Below are 19,427 nucleotides of genomic sequence, written 5' to 3' on the forward strand. Positions count from 1 at the left end.
GTCACTGTGGCATTCTTTTTAATATAAATATAGTTGGTATACAATATTATATTGGTTATATTAGTTGTTACTCCATTGTATATGTTTTACCTCTTTTGTCATAGACTATATAAGTGAGCGTTTATTTCTGTTCCACTGATCTATGTGTCTGCTTTTTTTTGCCAGAACCGTGCTGTTTTGATTATTACAGCTTTGCAGTGTAGTTTGAGATCAGGGAGCGTGATACCAGCAACTTCATTCTTCTTACTCAAGATTGCTTTGATTTTTGGGGGTTTTGTGTTGTTCCATATAAATTTTAGGAATATTTGTTCTTGTTCTGAAAAGAATGACTATATATGCACTACAATATGTGTTGCAGCATTACTTACAATAGCCAAAATACGGAAGCAACCTAAGTGTCCATCGATAGATGAATAGGTAAAGACATGGTGTATATATATGTATGGAAAATTACACAGCAATAAAAAGAATGAAATATTGCCATTTGCAACAACATGGATTGATCTAGAAGGTATTATGCTAAGTGAAATAAGTGAGGCAGAGAAAGACAAATACCAAATGATTTCCTTTATATGTGAAATCTAAAAAAATAAAACAAATGAACAAACAAAACAAAAATAGACTCATAGAAACAGAGGCCAAAGGTGTGTTACCAGAAGGGAGAGGGTGGGAGGATGAGTGAAATGGGGAAAGGAAATATAGTCAATAATGTGATAATTTTGCACAAATTATTACAAGAATTAGTGTGGTGATTACATTGTAATGTAAAAAATGTCGAATCACAATAATGTCTATATAATACTGATACCAACTATCTTACCTTATAATAGAGAAACATGCAAATTGACCGCACCTCCACTATGCCCACGATTGGGCCGGCAGGAGGCTGGGGGCGGGACTCCGGGTGGCATATCTGCCGTTGAGAAGTTCAAGATGGCGGTGCCAAGTGGCCGGGCCCATGCCGCCACTCGCCGGGGTGCCTGGGGCGATTGGCACCCCGGGGGGCGTGGCCGGGCCCATCGGCACCCGGGGGGCGTGGCCGGGCCCATGCCGCTGCTCCCAGGGGTGCCTGGGGCGATCGGCACCCCGGGGGACGTGGCCGGGCCCATCGGCACCCCGGGGGTCGTGACCGGGTCCATCGGCACCCCGGGGGGGGCGTGGCCGGGCCCATGCCACAGCTCCCAGGGGGTGCCTGGGGCGATCGGCCACCTAGGGGGGCGTGTCCGGGCCCCTCCCGCCCCTCCCGGGGGTCCCGGGGTTGATCGTCCACCTGGGAGGGCGTGGCCCTGCCCCTCCCGCCCCTCCCGGGGGTCCCCGGGGGCGATCGGCCACCCGGGGGGGCGTGGCCGGGCCCCTCCCGCCCCTCCCGGGGGTCCCAGGGGCCGAGGCTTTCCGGGCCTTGGGCACCAGCGGGGAGCCTGCACCGATCGCAGGAAACCACTGGGGGTCGGCTCCTGTGATCGGTAGCAGGGACGCTGGGTGCCGCAGAGCCCAAGGCCACCGCCCGGGGCCAAGCCCCGACCCTGAAAAAGGCAGAAGGCGGTGGCCACAGCCAAGGCCTGGGTCCGTGGTGCCGGCAGAAAACTGGTGCAGGCAGCCAGGTGAATGAAGGTCTATTGCACGAATCTTCGTGCAAACGGGCAACTAGTATTTATATAAAAAAGCATGCCACAGTGACTGCGCCTTCCCATGCACTGAGCATCGGCGATGCTAAGGCTAGTGAACAGGCACAGCCTGTGGAGCTCTCAGCCTGGGAGGGAGGCGCAGTGGATACAGAGAAGGGCAGTGGTATCCTAGGTTAATACTCCATTACAGGAAACCCCATTTTCCCTCCTTCTCTCACTTCCCTTTCTACCTGCCCACACCTGTGTGTAGCCCCTGGATAGCACTCGATTTACTTGAGGCTGGGTCTTGTGAGTGGCCCTTGGGCTGCCCAGAGATGCAATGGTGTCCTCATAGGACTCCACGTCGTGGGACTCCTACTTCAGATCACGGAGAGTCTGTGCTGCGGAGAGTGCATACCGCCCTGGCACCTGCAGACCCACTTCTGTTTGCCACCCTGTCCTTGGGAACCCTGTGTTCTGAATGGTGGTATTTGCCATGACATTTGCTTGGCCTCGGGGGAGGAGGGGTGTCAGAGGGCCCGAGCTCTAACACAGAAGCTGTGTGACCTCGAACAAGCTAGTTTGCTTTTCTTCTGTTTCCTCATCTAAAAACAGGGGTGCCCTAGCTGGTTTGGCTCCATGAATAGAGCATCTGCCTGCAGACGGAAGGGTCCTGGGTTCCATTCTGGTCAAGGGCACATGCCCAGGTTGCGGGCTCGATTGCCAATAGGGCATGCAGGAGGCAGCCAATGAATGATTCTCTCTCATCGATGTTTCTATCACTCTCTCCCTTCCTCTTTGAAATCAATAATATTTTTTAAAAAGGGGGGAGGATGATAATAGAACCTACCTGTGGAGGTGACATGAGGAGCATTATGATGTACGTACAATGCTGAGTGCACATGGAAGCTGAAACTGTTAGTTAGTGCTGGTACTGATATCACCCACTGTGACTGGTGCCGCCTATTGGGTGATGCAGCAGAGGAAGCAGCAGGCGCAGAGACCCTGAGCTAAGAGAGAGCTCAGTGTGCTAGTGGGGAAAAGTGGCCAGAGGGACCAGGGTGGGAAGAAAGAGCAGGGCTGCCACTATACACTGCTGTGGGGGCCCTGTCCGTACTGCGGTCTGGGTAGGTAGTGCCCACTGGGATTATGCAGTGGCCTGTGAGGGGAGGGGGTTGAGGGGCACAAGATGATGTCAGAGAGGGGAAAAGGGTCCCCCCCACACCCAGCAGCCTGTGAAGGAATGAGAGCTCTTAGGAGAAGGGCCATGTGCTTAAGCCATACATGAGACCAGTGGCCAGAGAGATGAGCATTCCATTGTATTGTACAGCTAGGCTGTTTGAACACAGCTGTAATCATAGAATAGGCTAGCAGACCTGGTTGCCCACACTGGTTTGGCTGCTGCTTGGCTACTTGAGCCAGGTCTTCCCTGTCCTGAGCCTCCCTTTTCTCCGGCATTAGTTGCCAGGAGCCATTTCTTTATAACATAACATTCAGAAGCACACTATTCCAGAGAACACAGTGGAGAAGACTGTGTCTTCTTTCCCCTCCTCTTCCCTCACCCCTGCCATGCTTACCTGATTGTTTGCATCACTTTGACCTCCACTTCCCAACGCCAGGTGCATGTTCACTGTAAGGTCTGCTAGTCATCCATCCCTGCAGTGACCCGCCTGAGAAACCACCCGGACTGGCGTTTGTTTCTCCCACAGTTACCAGGGGCTGTGGGCTGGGTTCAGGTGTGCCCTTGGTTCTCTTAAACACGCTGGAGTGAGTTCTCACAGCAGGTCGTGAGAGCCCAAGCAGTCAAGCCAGACTGGATCAGCACATTGAAGGCCTCTCTGCTCATGTCGGTTAGCTCCATGCCCCTGGCCACAGCAAGTCACATGGCCAAACCGGGCATTGTGGGTAGAGAAAGGCAAATCTGCTCCTTCCACAGAGCCACAGTGCAGGGTTTGGCTGCATTAAAGCAGAGTGAATGGGACCGATGCTCCCATTTGCAATGGGCCTAGCTTTTCTGTTCTGTGTCTTTCTCATCCTTCAAACTTCACCTTAGAAAAGTCTAACATAAACCCTTAGTAAAAATGGTATACCCATGCCCCTCCAACTTCATTTCTGTTACAATGCTGTATGTAGTTTCTCTATCTCACTTAACACAATGGTGTAATATATTGTTTATAGTTTATCTCCCTAACGGAAGTGTGAGCTCCACGCGGACAGAAACCTGGTCTTTCTGTCCTGTCCCGTCCTAGATGTAGAATGAATGGATGAGTGGATGAATTTCACGCCTGTGGGTAAGTGCAGAGTAGTTTCCATCTAAAGTCTTTAATTTTGTGTGTTTCAGCCTGTGAAGTCCATTTTGAAAACACCAAGGTGCCCATTGAAAACGTTCTAGGAGAAGTTGGAGGTGGGTTTAAGGTGAGTTGCCGGCAGCAGCTCCTGTGACTGCTGTGCGGTTCATGGTGTTGTTGGCCCTCGCTCTCTGTACCCTCCCTGCGTGGAGCAGGCCAGCCTGTGCTGGCCGGGTGACCGTGTGTGGTTCTCCTTTGGGAAATCAGCGAAGTGGGAGCGGGAAATGCCTCCCAGAAGAGGAGGTGTGGTGAGAACCAAGTCTCTCCGTTAACCTGTGAGGCGTTGTTTGCCTCGAGCAGGGACAGGACTCCGCTCCAGCTCGCACGATAAAGCAGAACCTGTGCTTCTCCAGTGACCAGCCCTGGGGCCTGAAGCCCCAAGAGGTTTTGTTTTTGAGTCAAATTTATTAATATACTTTTATTGACAGATAATTCATATAACTTAATATTCACTGTTTTCTATGGTACACATTGGTTGTTTTCAGTATATTCACTATGTTTTGTGCAACCATCACCAAGGTTTAATTCCAGAACGTTTCCATCACCCCAGAAAAAAATGCCATCCCTCCCATTTCCAGTTCCCCGTCCCTTGGCAATCACTATTAATTTCTGTTTTTATGGATTGGCCTATTTTGAACATGTCATATAAATGTTATAAATATGTGGCCTTTTGTGTTTGGCTTCTTTCATGTAGTATTACGTTTTCAAAGTTTACCCAAGTGGTAGCGTTTGTTATTCCTTTCAGAGGCTGGGTAATATTCCATGTGTGGATAGACCACATTTTGTTTATTCATTTATCAGCTGATGGACCTTCTTATTGTTTCCACCTCTTGGCCATTATCAATAATGCTGCTATGAACATTCGTGTACAAGTTTTTGTGTGAACAATATGTTTTCAGTTCTTTTGGGTATTTACCTAAAAGTGAAATTTCTGGGTCATATGGTGACTGTACATTTAACTTTTTGAGGAACTACCCAGCTATTTTCCACAGTGGCTGCACCACTTTACATTCCTGTCATCAATGTATGAGGGTTCTAATTTCTGCACATCCTCATCAACACTGGTTATTGTCCATTTTTAAAATTATAGCCATCTTAGTGTGTGACATCATATCTCATTGTGGTTTGATTTGCATTTCCCTAATGACTAATACTGCATCTTTTCATGTGTTTATTTGCAATTTTTGGAAAAACGTCTTTTTAAATCCATTGCCTGCTTTTAAATGTTCTTTTTTGTTGTGGTGGTTGCCCTGTCCTAATTTACTGAATCACCTAGGTAACTATCTTTACCCTGGTGAGATCCCCTACCCCCTTGGCTGTGAAGCAGAGAACAAAACAATACCTTCCTCCCCATGTCTTGAGAATCAGATAAGTGCCATCAGCCAGTGCTCCTGACAGGATGCTGCTCGGTGAATGCGGAACAGAGGGTGCTGGAGGGGGAAAGACAAACGTCGAGCAGCAGTCTGTGTGCCGTGATAGGCTTGTTGGTCACCCAGAAGATCTGCAAATTAGAGAATATAGATAAAGAGGAAAAATGAATTCTGAAACCTGTCCCCAAGAGAATTGGCATTCAGTGTTCACATTTTTGTGCTTATCTTTCTAGATTTTTATAAAGACCCTTCGTCCCTTAAATCTGGTGTGAATGTGAACTGTAGTCTGCATTTTTTCATTTATCAATAATCCCAATGTAAACCAAAATTAATTTTAGACTATAAAAAAGAATTAAAAGCATTTACTTGAGCTGCAGCCCAGGAGACACAGATTCAAGGAGCAGCCTAAATTGTGTTCCACTGAGACGAAGGGGAGGCCCTGTTATAGCAAAAGTTGTCACCCAGGCTCTCAGACCTGTAAAATTAGGTCTGTTTCATATACAGGAGGCGTAGAATGTGCAGAGGGCAGACTTCAGTCCCTTGGTAAAGATCAAACCAGGGTTTCCCTGCAGGGGTTCAGTCTGAGGTTCTTCGAGGTATAGAGTACAGGATGAGCCCCTGTCAGCAAATGCCTGCTAGGCTCTTACTTATAAAACGTGGGCCCTTGGTTAACTATGGGGAATCCATTTCAGTGGATAAATTCCTTCTTAGGGTTCACATCAAATGAATCTTTCTGCTTTGGGATCCACATAATAATCTTTTTATGCCAGTAAATGTATATTGCTGTAAGTGTTTAACACTGAATAGTATTGCTTCATGTAGTGATGCCAAGTTGAATGTTACCAGGTTCTCAGGAATGGGAATTTAATAGTGTTTTCACTTCTTTTCTACTCAGAACCACATTGCGTGGCATATATCTTTGTATATATCTTTGCATACTTTTCTTTCTTTCTTTTTAAGGATTCTTTTTTAAAATTTATTTTTATTGATTTCAGAGAGGAAGGGAGAGGGAGAGAGAGATAGAAACATCAGTGATGAGAGAGAATCATTGATTGGCTGCCTCCTGCACGCCCCATACTGGGGATCGAGCCCGCAACCCAGGCATGTGCCTTTGGCCGGAATTGAACCCGGGAGCCTTCAGTCCGCAGGCCAACGCTCTATCCACGGAGCCAAACCAGCTAGGGCTTTGCATACTTTTCTAGTTCTTTCATGAGTTTAAACACCACTAGTGAAGTTACTGGGTCAGAAGGCGTGAGTGTTTTTAAATTCTTGATCCTTGTTGCCAAATTACCTGCTGGGAAGTTGGACCAATGTCTACCCTTCAGCGTGGAGGCTGTCCCTGCCCCTAGACATTCCTGACACTGCATTACATTTTTCCCACTGTGTTAGGTAAAAGTTTTTGTTGTTTTAATATGCAAAGAAAAATAGATTTATAAATCCCTTTATTAATTTAGTGGGATTATTTTCCAGTCAGCCTAATTACTAAAAAGGGTGACACACCTCAGTGATTCCAGAGATCACAAAATGACCAAAAGCCAGGTGACAGTTGAGTGGCTGATCCTACCTAATAAAAGAGTAATATGCAAATTGACCGCACCTTCACTACGCCTAAGCCACGCCCACCAGCCAATCAGGGCGAGTATGCAAATGAACCCAACCAAGATGGTAGTTAATTTGCATATCAAGACAGCGTAGGAAGAAGCCCAGTGCTGCAGAAGGGAGCGAAGCTGCGGAGAAGCAAGCAGACAGGGCCGGCGGAGAAGGGAGGCAAGCAGGCGGGGCGGGGGAGAGCGCAGCAGGAAGCCCTATTGCAGGAATCTTCCTGCAAGGGGCTACTAGTGAGAGATAAAAGTAAGAGCTTCTTCTAGTGCCTTCAGGTTTTATCAGTAGTCAGACTGCTTAGGGCACAGAGGCAGTTAACTGACAGAGGCTGTTGAAAGAATGGGTTGCATCTGGGAAAACAGATTTAGACTGTACTTATGGGGATTATAGAAGGGAGTTATTTTGCAGTAGAGAAGGTGATAAAGTGCAAGTGCTGAGGCAGGAGGAGAGGACTGAGGTTAAGTAGGAAGATCAGTCTTCGAGTTCGTGAGCCCCTTTTCAGATGTGGCTAAACCCATCAGGTCTTTAATCCACAGGAAATGAGACCTAATGTCAAATTATTTTCTCCTTTTATTTTTGTTTTGTTGTTTTAAGTGAAGTTAAGAATTAAGCATGAAGGGGCTATGAAGTAAATTTTGTTCATAAAACTATGAGCTAGCTTTTGAAAGCCCACTTAAGAAGAGGGAAGAGGAAATACAGATGGGATTTCCTCTTCCCTCTTCCTATCCTGGTCAGTGTCCTCCCACATTCTGAGACATCAAGTCTGAAGTTAGAGTTAGAGGCGCCCCCCTCTCCTCCCTACCCGCCCCCCCCCCCCCCAAAGAGGCAGGGCAGGACCTGAATGTAACACTATGATGTGACTTAAGCCAGCTCCCTTCCCCATCCAGAGCAGGGTTTGGCCTTGCCCTCCATATTTTCCACCTGCCTTGGGTTGTGTTTAGAACCAACACTTGTACTTCCCAGTAGCTGGAGCAGTTGTGTCCAGTCTCTCCGGTCCCACAGAATCTGTTTTGCAGGATTCTACCATTGATTTAACAAGTAAACATAAATGCAAATTGATTTGCCTGTTTTATAATGCAAAGCCATCAATAAAAAGCAGTATTGCATTTTCAGTTGAGCTTTTAGGAAAACTATAGAGTTAGTTCACAGATACCTTTCTGCCCCCAGGCCCCAGCCCTGCCTTTCGATGCTGGACTTGGGATGCCCTTTCTCCCTGGGATGGCCAGGTAGACCCAGCTGAGGAATCTCTTGGGTGGGAACATTTGCTACCCAACATACCCTCTTCCTCCACCAAAGGAAACATACCCACCCACTCCCACTGGACTTGTGTACCCCCTTTACTCCATTATACCACTGGCCACCTGTTGCCTAGTCAGCTGTTTGCCTCTGCGCCCTGTTAGTCGGTAAGGGGACACCACCATGAGTCTAGATAGACTAGTACTTAGGAAGCAGTGTGTGCACACAAATGTGTGGCTGCCCCTCATCACAAGCCACTCATCATCTGCATCAGGTAGGAAGTTAAAATTGGTAAAGAGGAGAGAAACTGACAAAGCTCCTTAAGAAGTATGTCATCATTGTAGGAATTTGGTGGGGGAGGAGCATGTCGTGGCAGTGAAGGGGCTGGTTCAGTGGAGAGAGCATAGGCCTACATGCAGGCAGATGTTTGCTGTGTGGCCTTGGGAGAAGCACCTCACCTCTCTGAACCTCAAGGTCTTCGTCTGTCAGTGAGAACCCTGATGCTGAAGTAGTGTTGGTAAGGTGTAAGTAGCTTGCAGCATGTACCCAGTAAGTCTTAGTTACCACTCCTTTCCCCGGGGACTAAGGATTCACGTGTTCTTTGGGAATGAGGTTATTCAGTTCCTTTTTGAGGAGGTGACTCAGGTTGTTTGTGAGAGCCACAGCAGTAATGGTGTGACCTTGTTTTGAAGTGTTGGGACTGTGCTCTCTCCCTGCTCAGTGAGCATTGGCAAGATCGTTAACTCAGCCCAAGTGCTGGCACAGAGTTCTTTAGGGACTTACCTTTGTTTTCAAACCTTCTGGTACAGATAGACAAGCACTGTTGTGGTCTGTCACCTTCAGTCCTCCAGCTCTTGGGCTGTTCCCAGCACAATGTGGGCGAGCAGGGCTCTGAGGGAGTGGGATCCACAGTGAGCCCACGCTTTCTCTGCAGGTGGCCATGAACATCCTCAACAGCGGGCGGTTCAGCATGGGCAGCGCCGTGGCCGGGATGCTCAAGAAATTAATCGGTAGGTAAGTCAGGGACAGGAACCTTTGCGGTACCGCCTGGCCCCCGCTGCCTCCACTCCAGCCTGGAAGCTCTGCTGTGCTCACAGCAGACGTGCTGAGCCAGAACACCGGGCACACGGTCTCACTCAGGCTTAGGACCTGGGCTGTGGTTTAGACCAAAGGATGTACTCGGTCTGTCCCCAAAGAGTGAGTGGCCATGTTCCAGCACGCCTCCGTTTTACCTGCTCAGAAAGGATAGGAGGAGGGAGTGGGCATTTTGTCGGAGAGGAAACGGGGTAACTGCTCTGACCACTAGGAGCAGAGCTGCTTAGTGAGCATCCAAGTGCGAACCAGACACTAAACATTAGCCCTGATTCTCCCAAGATCCCCGTTTTGTAGGTGACTCTTTCCACAGTGGGTGTGGAGTGGGATCAGGTTTGGAACCCAGATCTCTCAGCTTCTCTATCTTCCCTTTGTTTTTTTCTGTTAGGATGCCTGAATTCTGGATTTTCCTTTGCCAGTAAACTTAAAATAGCCCTATAGGGTTTTTGTTGGGCATGGAACATAATTACTATATTAGTTTTGTGGGAAATGCAGGGGGCACCGGCTACGGATGGTGGGAGATACCCAGGGGCTGCATACACTGAGTGCTTATGAAGTTCCTCAGAGTTCAGGGCAAGGTGGGATGGGAAGGCTTTGCTTTGGGTTCTTAGCTTTCTTTTATAGATGAGGAGACTGATGCTCAGAGAGGGTAAGGCTTTTGCCCAAGGCCATGTTCCTGGGCCTAAAAGCTGATCCTGTCAAACTCCAAGCTCAGGGCTTGTCTCACTCTGCTGAGCTGCTCCCAAGACCCTGAAGCCCTCTGGATTTCTTTCCCATCTGGAAATCCTTCAGTACAAGAGCTTTGTGGGGGTGCTCACAGCCAGCCTCTTCCCAAAGCATGTAGAACGATGATATCCTAAGTCCCGGAAATGTGTGAATGTGGGTGCCTGTTTACCGTCGGAGCCCACCGTGAGAAGCAGTTGTGATTGGATCATACGACTGTAGGGGCGGGGCTGCTGACTGGGTGGGATGCTCCCTCTTCAGTTGGGTGCCTTCGCAGCTGGGACCATGACGCAGCTTGCGTTCACATCTGCGCACTTTGAAGCCATAGGCCCAAGTTTTCAAAACAGACAGCCTTCCTGCTTTGGGGATGAACAGCTGTGAAGGTGTGAGCCAGCCCTACTTCTGCCGAGGGCGTTTATGGGGGCACGCCTTGGTGCGGGCGCCTTCCCCCTGCACCGTGCAGCCTTCCCAACTCTGTGAGGGCGGTGGTATTGTTCAGGGAGGTGAAGTCACTTGTCTTGGGCTACCAGCTGGTAAGAAAAAGTACCAGACTCAGACCTATGTCTGACTTCACATCGTGCTTCACGTCTGTCCTGTGTGCTGTGGGCACCGCTGCGCATGGACGTCCCTCCTCCGGCCTGGCTGCGCTGGAAAGCAGGGCTCTGTCTTCCAGGGGCTTGGTCTCAGCAGACGGTTTCACATAGCTTCTGCCGGAGGGCTGGAAGGTGGTGACGACAGCCTTAGGAAATTATCGTAGGACACCCAGAAAATGGTTCTTCTAAACACGCTGTTCTCCTTCAGAAATGACTGCAGAATATGCCTGCACGAGGAAGCAGTTCAACAGGAGCCTCAGTGAATTTGGATTAATTCAGGTACTAAAGGTTGTACAAGTGGCCCTGTATGGATTTCACTGTGTGAGCATTAAGTGTGTCTTTCACTGTCTTACTGGTGACTTCTGTAAGTGACTGGGGAAGAGGACAGGCTTTATTTAATGTGACACTTTTTAAAAAATAGGTATTTTTATTGATTTCAGAGAGGAAGAGAGAGGGAGAGAGAGAAGCATCAATGATGAGAGAGAATCATTGATCGGCTGCCTCCTGCACGCCCCCTACTGGGGATTGAGCCAGCAACCCGGGCATGTGCCTTTGACTGGAATCAAACCAGGACCCTTCAGTCCGCAGACCAACGCTCTATTCACTGAACAAAACCAGCTAGGGCGATTTTATCCACTTTTAGAGACCACTACTGTGGGAGGGACTTTACGGAGGAATTGGTATATAAAAATGACCCTGAAAGGCAAGTAGGATTTCAAAGCAGAATCCAAAGGAGGGATGCTAGGCCAGGACCATAGTGCTAGAGCGGGGAGAGTATCTGGTGTGTTTGGAAAAGCAAGAAGCTCTGCTTTGCCTGCTGGGGCATAGAGTATGTGCAGAAGTGGCTGGAGAGGTAAGTTAAGGCTGTCTTGTGAAGGGCCTTGAGTGACGGGGTATTTGATAGGTGAGGTGAATGACCTGAGTCTGTGGAGCGAAGGGAGGCTGATGGTCGGTGGAGGAGCCAGGGAAAAGGTCTTACACCAGGCCAGGAATGTGACACCCTTTTGTGAATGCTCAGGCTCCGTTCTCTTGTATAGTGTGAGGCTTTGGACTTAATTACCTTCTCTGCTGGTTGGCAGATTTGATTCTCAGCACATGTAAAATGCTTCTTGATTTTTTTTTAACACTCCAGGAAAAGTTTGCCTTGATGGCTCAGAAGGCTTATGTAATGGAAAGCATGGCCTACCTCACTGCAGGGATGCTGGACCAACCAGGGTTTCCTGACTGCTCCATCGAGGCTGCCATGGTGAAGGTAATCCCAGCACAGCCTGAGGGGAGCTGAGGAAAGCTCCTTAGCTACTGTGTGGTCAAGGAAGACAAAGGATTGGCCAGAGTTCATCCAGTGAGACTGTGGCAATCGGAGCTCCTGCCTCGCTCGGTCTCATCTCAAAGCCCAGTTCTCTGTTGAGCCTCCCAGTCCATCCCCAGCCACTCTGCCCCTGTTCTGAGGCCCTCCTTTTGCAAGGGATTTGGCACTGACCTTCTCCCGGCTCTGTGGCAGGTGTTCAGCTCAGAGGGTGCCTGGCAGTGCGTGAGTGAGGCGCTGCAGATCCTCGGGGGCTCAGGCTACATGAGGGACTACCCATACGAGCGCATGCTGCGTGACACCCGCATCCTGCTCATCTTTGAGGTGCGTGCCCTGATACCAGATCCACCTCATTCTGCCATGGACCCCCTGAGCCTCCTGGTTCTGGGCCCAGGCTGGCTTCTGCGTTCTCTCATTTAACCGTCCTCACAACCCTGTCTAGACCCTGTTCTGCAGACTGAGAGGCCAAGCATTCCACCCAAGGTCTCACTTCCAAGGGCCTTCTGTTGAGCCTACCACCTCCTGGCAAACCGCCGCAGGTCTTTCCAAGTCACTTTTGCCAGCTGTGGTGGGACAAGCAGAGATCTCCTCATAGGAAGGCCGTGAAAGCTCTGTCTGGGTCTGGGTTTTCTTCTCAGTATATTGAGGGAGCTTAGGAGGGTCATCTCTGAGGGCTTTTCCAGCCCGGCAGTTCTTGCTCTCTAATTGCTGTCCCCCATGAATTCACAAGCCTAAAGGTGCTGGGAGGGTCCTGGGTGGGGAAGAAATCGGGGGTTGGGGACAGAGAGACACCTCAGACACACCCCATCTTTGGGGTGCTAGTGGTCTTGATTGTGTGGACTGACTGACCCAGGAGGAAACCAGGATACCAGGGAGTGAGAGAAAGAGGTGCGTCTCTCCTGAGGGACTGAAGTCTTATGAAGCAGTTGCACTTGAGGGCAGAAAGGACTTTGACCAGGCATAGGGGAGGGCTCTGTGGACCAACCACAGGGGAGTAGAGCATCCTGAGTAGGCCCAGACAGGAGCTTACCTGCCCGCTCTAAGTGAGTGGAGTAATAAGTAAGCCTTTGTGGGAGTATTGCCAGTCCTGCTTGGTGGGCTGGGCAGGTGATGGAGCAGGTGAGGAGGGAATGGAAAGGAGACAAGCAGCCAGGTCATACCGGACCTCGGTTCTTCACTCAGGGCAGGGGAAACTACAAAGCTCATAGCCCTTCTTGAATAGCCTCCACGCTGTGAGCGAGCGGGCAGTAGCACAGTCACCTAGTCGCACATGCAGGATGCTGGGCTAACTTCCATGGGCAGCTTTGACCTCTACACTGCTGACCACAGGGAACCAATGAGATTCTCCGGATGTACATCGCCCTGACAGGCCTGCAGCACGCTGGACGCATCCTGACAGCAAGGATCAAGTAGGTGCCATTCCCACTCTGCTCCGTGGGTCCCACCTGGGAAAACAAGAGGGGACGAGCAGTATAGCCTTGAAGAGCTGAGCCCATTCACTGGCTGCCTGGAGAGAGGGAAGGTGGGCAGGAGCCTTGGTCAGTGAGTGTTTGGCCTTGGAAGCCAGACCAGAGCTCGGCCATGGTTTGAGGGTGGCAGGAGGAGCCAGCTGCTCAGGGAAGCCCTCACTGCCCTGCCCATGGGCTCACTCCCTGGGCTGTTCCTGTTTCCCGTGCTGCAGGGACTTTTGTTTTCAGGATCTGGGAATGAGAGGTGCCCCTTAAACAGATGCCAGGCTCCAAGGCCAACACAAGAACATTTGTTTCTTTTCTCCCTCCCTTGTTCTCGCCCTCTTGCTCCTCTCAATCCCCATCCTGAGGCCAGGGCAATTAGAAATCACGGCTGGGGCCCAAGAACGGGTTGCCCAAAGCATATTGCAGAATACTTACAGGAAAAGAATGACCTGGAAGCTGGGGTGGCTCAACTCCTGTGGCGGGAGCACGAGAATGGCTCCACCTCAGAGGAGACTGGCTGCTCTCGGACAGGCTGGCCGGGCTCAGCCTGCAGCCAGGTGCCCAGCATGCCCAGACTAGGGGAAGGTCATATTGGGCCTGGGTTGGCACTTTATGGCTTTGCATAGTCAGGGAGAAGGAATGGGTGCCCTAGAGCTCTGGGGTACCTGTTGGTGGGGGTTTTGTTGCTGGGCAGTGGGAAGAACAGCAGGGCCTCAGGTCATGGGGCAGGGGCTTTCTGCAGCGAGCTTAAACGGGGCAATGTGACCACTGTCCTGGAGACCGTGGGCCGGAGGCTTCGGGACTCCTTGGGCCGAACCGTGGACCTGGGACTGACAGGGGATCTTGGAGTTGTGCACCCCAGTGTTGCGGTGAGTGAGCCCAGCGGGTATAGCCTGTCCGATACCTTTCTCCCAGAAGGGATGTGGCCAGGGGTGGTGGGGAGGACCAGTCTGAGGGACAGCTGATGTCCCGTCTCCACCCTGTCACATGTTAGCCAGGCCTGGGCCCTGGAGCCCCTGCCATGCCAGTGGGACAGGATGGCACACGGGGAGGAGGTGCTGAGCCGAGTCCTTTCCTCTGGCCTCCAGGACAGTGCCAACAAGCTCGAGGAGAACGTGTATTACTTTGGGCGCACTGTGGAGACGTTGCTGCTCCGCTTTGGCAAGGTAGTCAGGCCGCTGCCAGACCCGGGAGTGGCAGGCCCTCCAACTTTGGGGTCAGGGAAATGGGGCCAGCACCTATGAGATAATGTTTTACCAAGTGTCCACCTTTAGAACCAAGCCCAGGAGGAAATCTACTCACCATGGAGGGGTGGGATGGGGAGGCAGGGGTGTGGGGTGGGTGCCTTGCTGGGGAGCCCCCTCCAGATGAAGAGAGGCTCCCGCATTTGTGGGGGAAGCCTCAGCAGGGCCTCAATCTCACGACCTGATCTGGGAGGCTCTGCGGCTGAAGATGTGTTAATTAAGCCCTGGCTCTGGTCTCAGCCAGGTTCCTGGGACTTGGTCTTACCTTTACCCTTGCCCAAATCTAGACAGAGGGAAAGGAAAACAGGCAGCTACCGTGAGCCAACTTCTCACAATCCCGAGGCATAAATGCGGTTCCGAGATGGGAAGTGTGCCCAGGGAGCACCTGTGGGCGATGGGATCGCAGGTAACAGGCCTCCACCCCGGGCTCTGTTCGCAGACCATCGTGGAGGAGCAGATGGTCTTGAAGCGGGTGGCCAACATCCTCATCAACCTGTATGGCATGACAGCTGTGCTGTCTCGGGCCAGCCGCTCCATGCGAGCAGGACTCCGGAACCATGACCATGAGGTGAGCCTGCCCTGCCCTGCCCTGCTCTGCTCGCCCACACACAGGTAGTTTTGTCCTGCTGCGTGTAACTGCGGCCGGTGGCTGGGGGATGGGATCATTGAGTGGCATGGCCCAGTTTAGCAGTCTTAAGTGGGAGGGCTGGGCAAGTCAAGGGGCTTGGCACCCCAGTTGTAGTCCCAGAGAGTGAGAGTCAAGTGCAGGGTCCGTGCAGCAGTTGACCTGGAGGCTGGTGGGTTTGCTGAGTGTGGCTGTGGTGAGTACTGAAGCTCCAGTGGGAGGGAGGCTCCATGTCTGCTCAGGACACAAGGCCACTCCCTTTCATTTTCCCACCTGAGAGGAAAGGGTGGGTGAGTGATGGAGTCCTAAACCCAGTGCCCTCACCTTTCTGTCCTCCTCACCCTGCGGGAGGGTCACTGAGCGCCTGCTATGGGTTTGGTCTTCATGTGCGTAGACTCACATAGCCAGTGGCCACAGGAATTGTGATGTCTCTCACAGCAGAGGAAACTGAAGCTCAGAGATGTTGAGTAATTTGCTCTTGGGACAGAGCTAGTTTGGCTTTGGGCTGGAATTAGTACCTAAGGTTGTGTGACTTCTGAGCCAGGCTTCTTGACCCCCGCCAAGCTGCCCAGGGTTCTTTGAAGTTTAGAGGTCATTCACCAGGGAGGGGGAGCCCTGTGGCCCAGAGATCTCAAGGTTCTCTCTGACCTCGGTTCTGGCAGGTTCTGTTGGCCAACATCTTCTGCACAGAAGCTTATTGCCAGAATCTCTTCACCTTATCTCAGCTGGACAAGTGTGAGTAGGGTTGCTTGGGGGAGGAAGGAAAGGGTCTGCTTGTAGGCAACTGCTGATGGTGAGCTTTTTCTGGACCCTGTCAGGCTCCCATGGCCTGCGGCTACTCACAAACTTCTGCCGTGAGTGAGGGCTGAGTAGGACCTGCACCGGCAGCGAGGCAGGAGCACGGATCTGCAGGTGCCAGCCCTGCCAGAGCCCTGGTGCGGGCCCTGCAGCACCTGCACAGTGAAGGTTCACAGAGGAAGGAGACAGTTCCCCGCCTTTTCATTCCAACACTGCAGTGGAGAGGAAGCCCCCCCTCTCACCGATGTCCCGGGATGCTGTCCTAGACCATCTGCTCAGTCGGCTCAGTCTGGAATGCTCCTGTGGCCATGCCTTAGAATGTATAGCTTAAATTCTCCTCTGACCGTTACAGTCCTGCTGGCCTCAAGGCTTCACATCATGTGTCCCAACGGAGCCCAGCCCTGTTGCTAAGAGATTGTGGAGAGGGGCACATAATTCTGTGTAGGTTCTGGCTCGGGGTGCTGTTCAGTGCTGACCTGACTGTTAATGTGCTGTGAAGATGAGGAGATGGCTTCTCCTGCAATAATAGGCTTGCATCGCAAAGGGTCTTTTATTGAGCAAGTGCCTTCTCCCACAGGATCTAGAGTTTTTAGGGATTAACAAGATGAGCCCTTTGTTATTCAGAGTAAAGTCTATATGTACAGCCCAGAATCACTTCCTGGGGGTTTGGAGGAGTAGTGGGGATACCCACAAGCTGTTAGGAAAACTGTTCCAGCAATATTCCTATTGTCACAATGCAGAAAGATCAACCGCTGTCTCCTTTCCCTTCCAGATTCTCCAGAAAATCTAGATGAACAGATCAAGAAAGTGTCCCAGCAGGTCCTAGAGAGGCGAGCATACATCTGTGCCCACCCTTTGGACCGGACATCCTGAAGAAGAGGGAGGGACGGTGGTCACTGTTGCCGCCAGCCCCCAGGCCACAGCCTGTTGCTGGACAACTCACCTTTTCCAGAAGGTGTTGGACTTGGGGTTATTTTAAGTCGAACTTTCTTCCCAGTCTTCACCTGAAGGTCTTTCTCTTAGCCTGGGGAAGCCTCTTCTAGGCTTGATCTGTGAGCACTGCTGCCTAACATGATCATCCCAGGTTCTAAATGGAGATGGAGATGGAGATGGATAGAGAGAGAATGGAGTTGCTGAGACCTGGAATTAGAGGATACGCTATTAGATTAGGAGACTTCAGAATGGAAACTGGGGCTCGTGCTGCTGCCTCTGTGGCATGAGCCTGCGGGGACCTGTTTTGGGCATGGACGGCCATTTCTACTAGACCACACCTTTCCCAAGAAATAGCTTGAAAGCTGTGTATGTGTCATTCATTCAGACTAGAAGCAAAATATACTTAAAACATGTACCAGGAACCACTTAACAAAAAAGAATATAAAATGGCACAGTTTGTGTTTAGTCTTCTAGTCATGTTTTTCCTCAGAACCAGCCTTTACTGGATGACAGCATGAACCTAAGAACCACCCTTTAGTGATGGCTCGTCTCTCCTGTCCTCAACCTGTGAGAAGGCCTTGAAAGCTGAGGAGCAGGCTCCCACTGCAGGGCCGTGGGGTTATGAGCCCTGTCGTTGATCCCTCTCAGGTGATGGCTGGACAACAGCATTGCTTGGTACATGACAACATATGCTTGTTCCCACCTGGGCTTTTCTTCTGTTTTCTTTGCAAGGATTGCCCTCTAGTTTTGAAGTGGGGACAAAAGGTATCCTTAGGTGGCACTAACAGGCCTTTGCATTTCTCCAGGCTTCCTTCTGCTGTTACTTGCTGTATGTACTGGGTCCCAACACACTGGCAGGTTTCAAGCTTTGGTCTAGTTCTAGGGTGGCTTGGGGTTCCCCCCAAAAAGACCACTGTAGATGTTGCCTCGAGATGGGAGGAGAAGGCTCACTCCTTTTCCTCCAAGTATAAGTTGCAGTCTGCTTGATGAAAGAAAAGGCAAGGAGTAGATTGGGAATGCTGAGACCTGACCTGGCATAGTAGGGTTGGCCTGAACATTCTGCCAGGGTTTTGGTAGCTAATCTTCACAGGGTAAAAGTTCACAAATATTGTGACTTTGGAAATAAGTTTCCAATGAAACGCAAAGTTTTATATATATATATTAGAGGCCCAGTGCATGATTTAATCATGCACGTGTAGGCTGTCTGTCCGCTGGTCGGGACCCGGTGTGGCCGGCAGCTCCGAAGTCCCTGGGCCCCTAGGGCGAGGTGGGGCGGGGGCATGGTCCTCCTGCGGCCGGAGCCCAGGCCGGGGTCTTGCCTTCGCCTCCCACCCAGGAATGCTGGGGCCGCCGCCTGCCTCCTCTGCCTTGTTGGAAACCCGCGTCCTCTGCGGACACCGGGACACTGCTGCGCGCTCCTGCGGCCCAACTGCCGCCAGACTCCTCCCCTGGGAGCCACGCCGCCCGCCTGCGCCACAAACGCCCGGCTCGCTGCCCCAGAGGCCTGTCTGTGCTGCAGCACAGCCCTGGCGCAGACGCTGAGCTCCGAGCTCAGCGTCCTGCTGGCCCAATCACCACCCCAGCCACCCCGAGTCCCACCCCCCCGCGCCTCCAGCCCGCCCAATCGTGGGCGTAGCGGAGTGATGGTAATTTGCATATTACCATTTTATTAGGTATGATATATATATATATATATATATATATATATATATATATATATATATATATATATATATTTTGTTGTTGTTGTTGTTAATTTCAGAGAGGGATAGAGAGATAGAAACATCAATGATGAAAGAGAATCATTGATCAGCTGCCTCCTGCACGCCCCACACAGGAAATTGAGCTCATAACCCGGCATGTGCCCTGACCAGGAATCGAACCATGGCCTCCTGGTTCATGGGTTGATGTTCAACCACTGAACCACACCGATTGGGCATAAACTCAAAGTTCTTAAATGTTGGCAAGTAGGCATTTTGCACAAAATGGAGAGTACATGCCTTCTCACAGTGCTGGGAAAGGAGGTGCACGGAGCTCCTTTGCAGGGGGTACTTGGGAAGCATGCAGTCCCCACCCCACTTGGGCAGTCCTTAGGAAGAGCTTCACTCTAGGCCTGTGGCATGGAAGTCCTCTGCCAGCAACAGGGACTCTGTCCAACTGAGTTTAAAAGGCTGGAGTCACTAGTTCAAGTCTCTCTCTTTCACCGGCCGTTTCTAAGTTTTATTAAACCTGTTGTGGGGAGGGAAGGCCCTGGCATGTATTTGTTATAATTTGTCAGCAATATGCACAGGCTTGAGATGCTCAGGGAACCTGTGCTGGGGAGGCCTGTGGTGCAACCCACCAGAGCACTCTGGCCAGTGAGGCAAGCATGGCTTCCTGGCCTGGGCCACAGCAGTGACTTAGCTTCTGACACACCAGCAGAAAGCAGATCTTCACAGCCCAGAGCCCAAGGCCGTTTCTGAAGGGAGGCAGTAAGGTACACGTGAGGAGAGAGAGGTT

The 19,427-nt window shown here is 51.0% G+C and overlaps 1 protein-coding gene across 2 annotated transcripts in view; it reads left to right on the plus strand.

The window, feature by feature from the left end:
• The window catches only part of ACAD9 (acyl-CoA dehydrogenase family member 9), a 78,406-nt gene extending 61,026 nt beyond the window's left edge, over window positions 1-17,380 (plus strand). For both annotated transcript variants that reach the window (XM_079777911.1, XM_079777912.1), the window contains 11 exons: window positions 3,946-4,019; window positions 9,095-9,170; window positions 10,777-10,847; window positions 11,701-11,820; window positions 12,070-12,198; window positions 13,204-13,283; window positions 14,071-14,197; window positions 14,417-14,494; window positions 15,012-15,140; window positions 15,860-15,932; window positions 16,768-17,380. In XM_079777911.1, the coding sequence (XP_079634037.1) occupies window positions 3,946-4,019; window positions 9,095-9,170; window positions 10,777-10,847; window positions 11,701-11,820; window positions 12,070-12,198; window positions 13,204-13,283; window positions 14,071-14,197; window positions 14,417-14,494; window positions 15,012-15,140; window positions 15,860-15,932; window positions 16,768-16,868 (1,058 nt within the window). In that variant the 3' untranslated portion in view covers window positions 16,869-17,380. The remainder of the gene's footprint in view (window positions 1-3,945; window positions 4,020-9,094; window positions 9,171-10,776; window positions 10,848-11,700; window positions 11,821-12,069; window positions 12,199-13,203; window positions 13,284-14,070; window positions 14,198-14,416; window positions 14,495-15,011; window positions 15,141-15,859; window positions 15,933-16,767) is intronic.
• The last annotated feature ends 2,047 nt before the right edge of the window (window positions 17,381-19,427 follow it).

This window comes from Cnephaeus nilssonii, assembly GCF_951640355.1.
Source record: "Cnephaeus nilssonii genome assembly, chromosome: 7".
NCBI lineage: Eukaryota > Metazoa > Chordata > Mammalia > Chiroptera > Vespertilionidae > Cnephaeus > Cnephaeus nilssonii.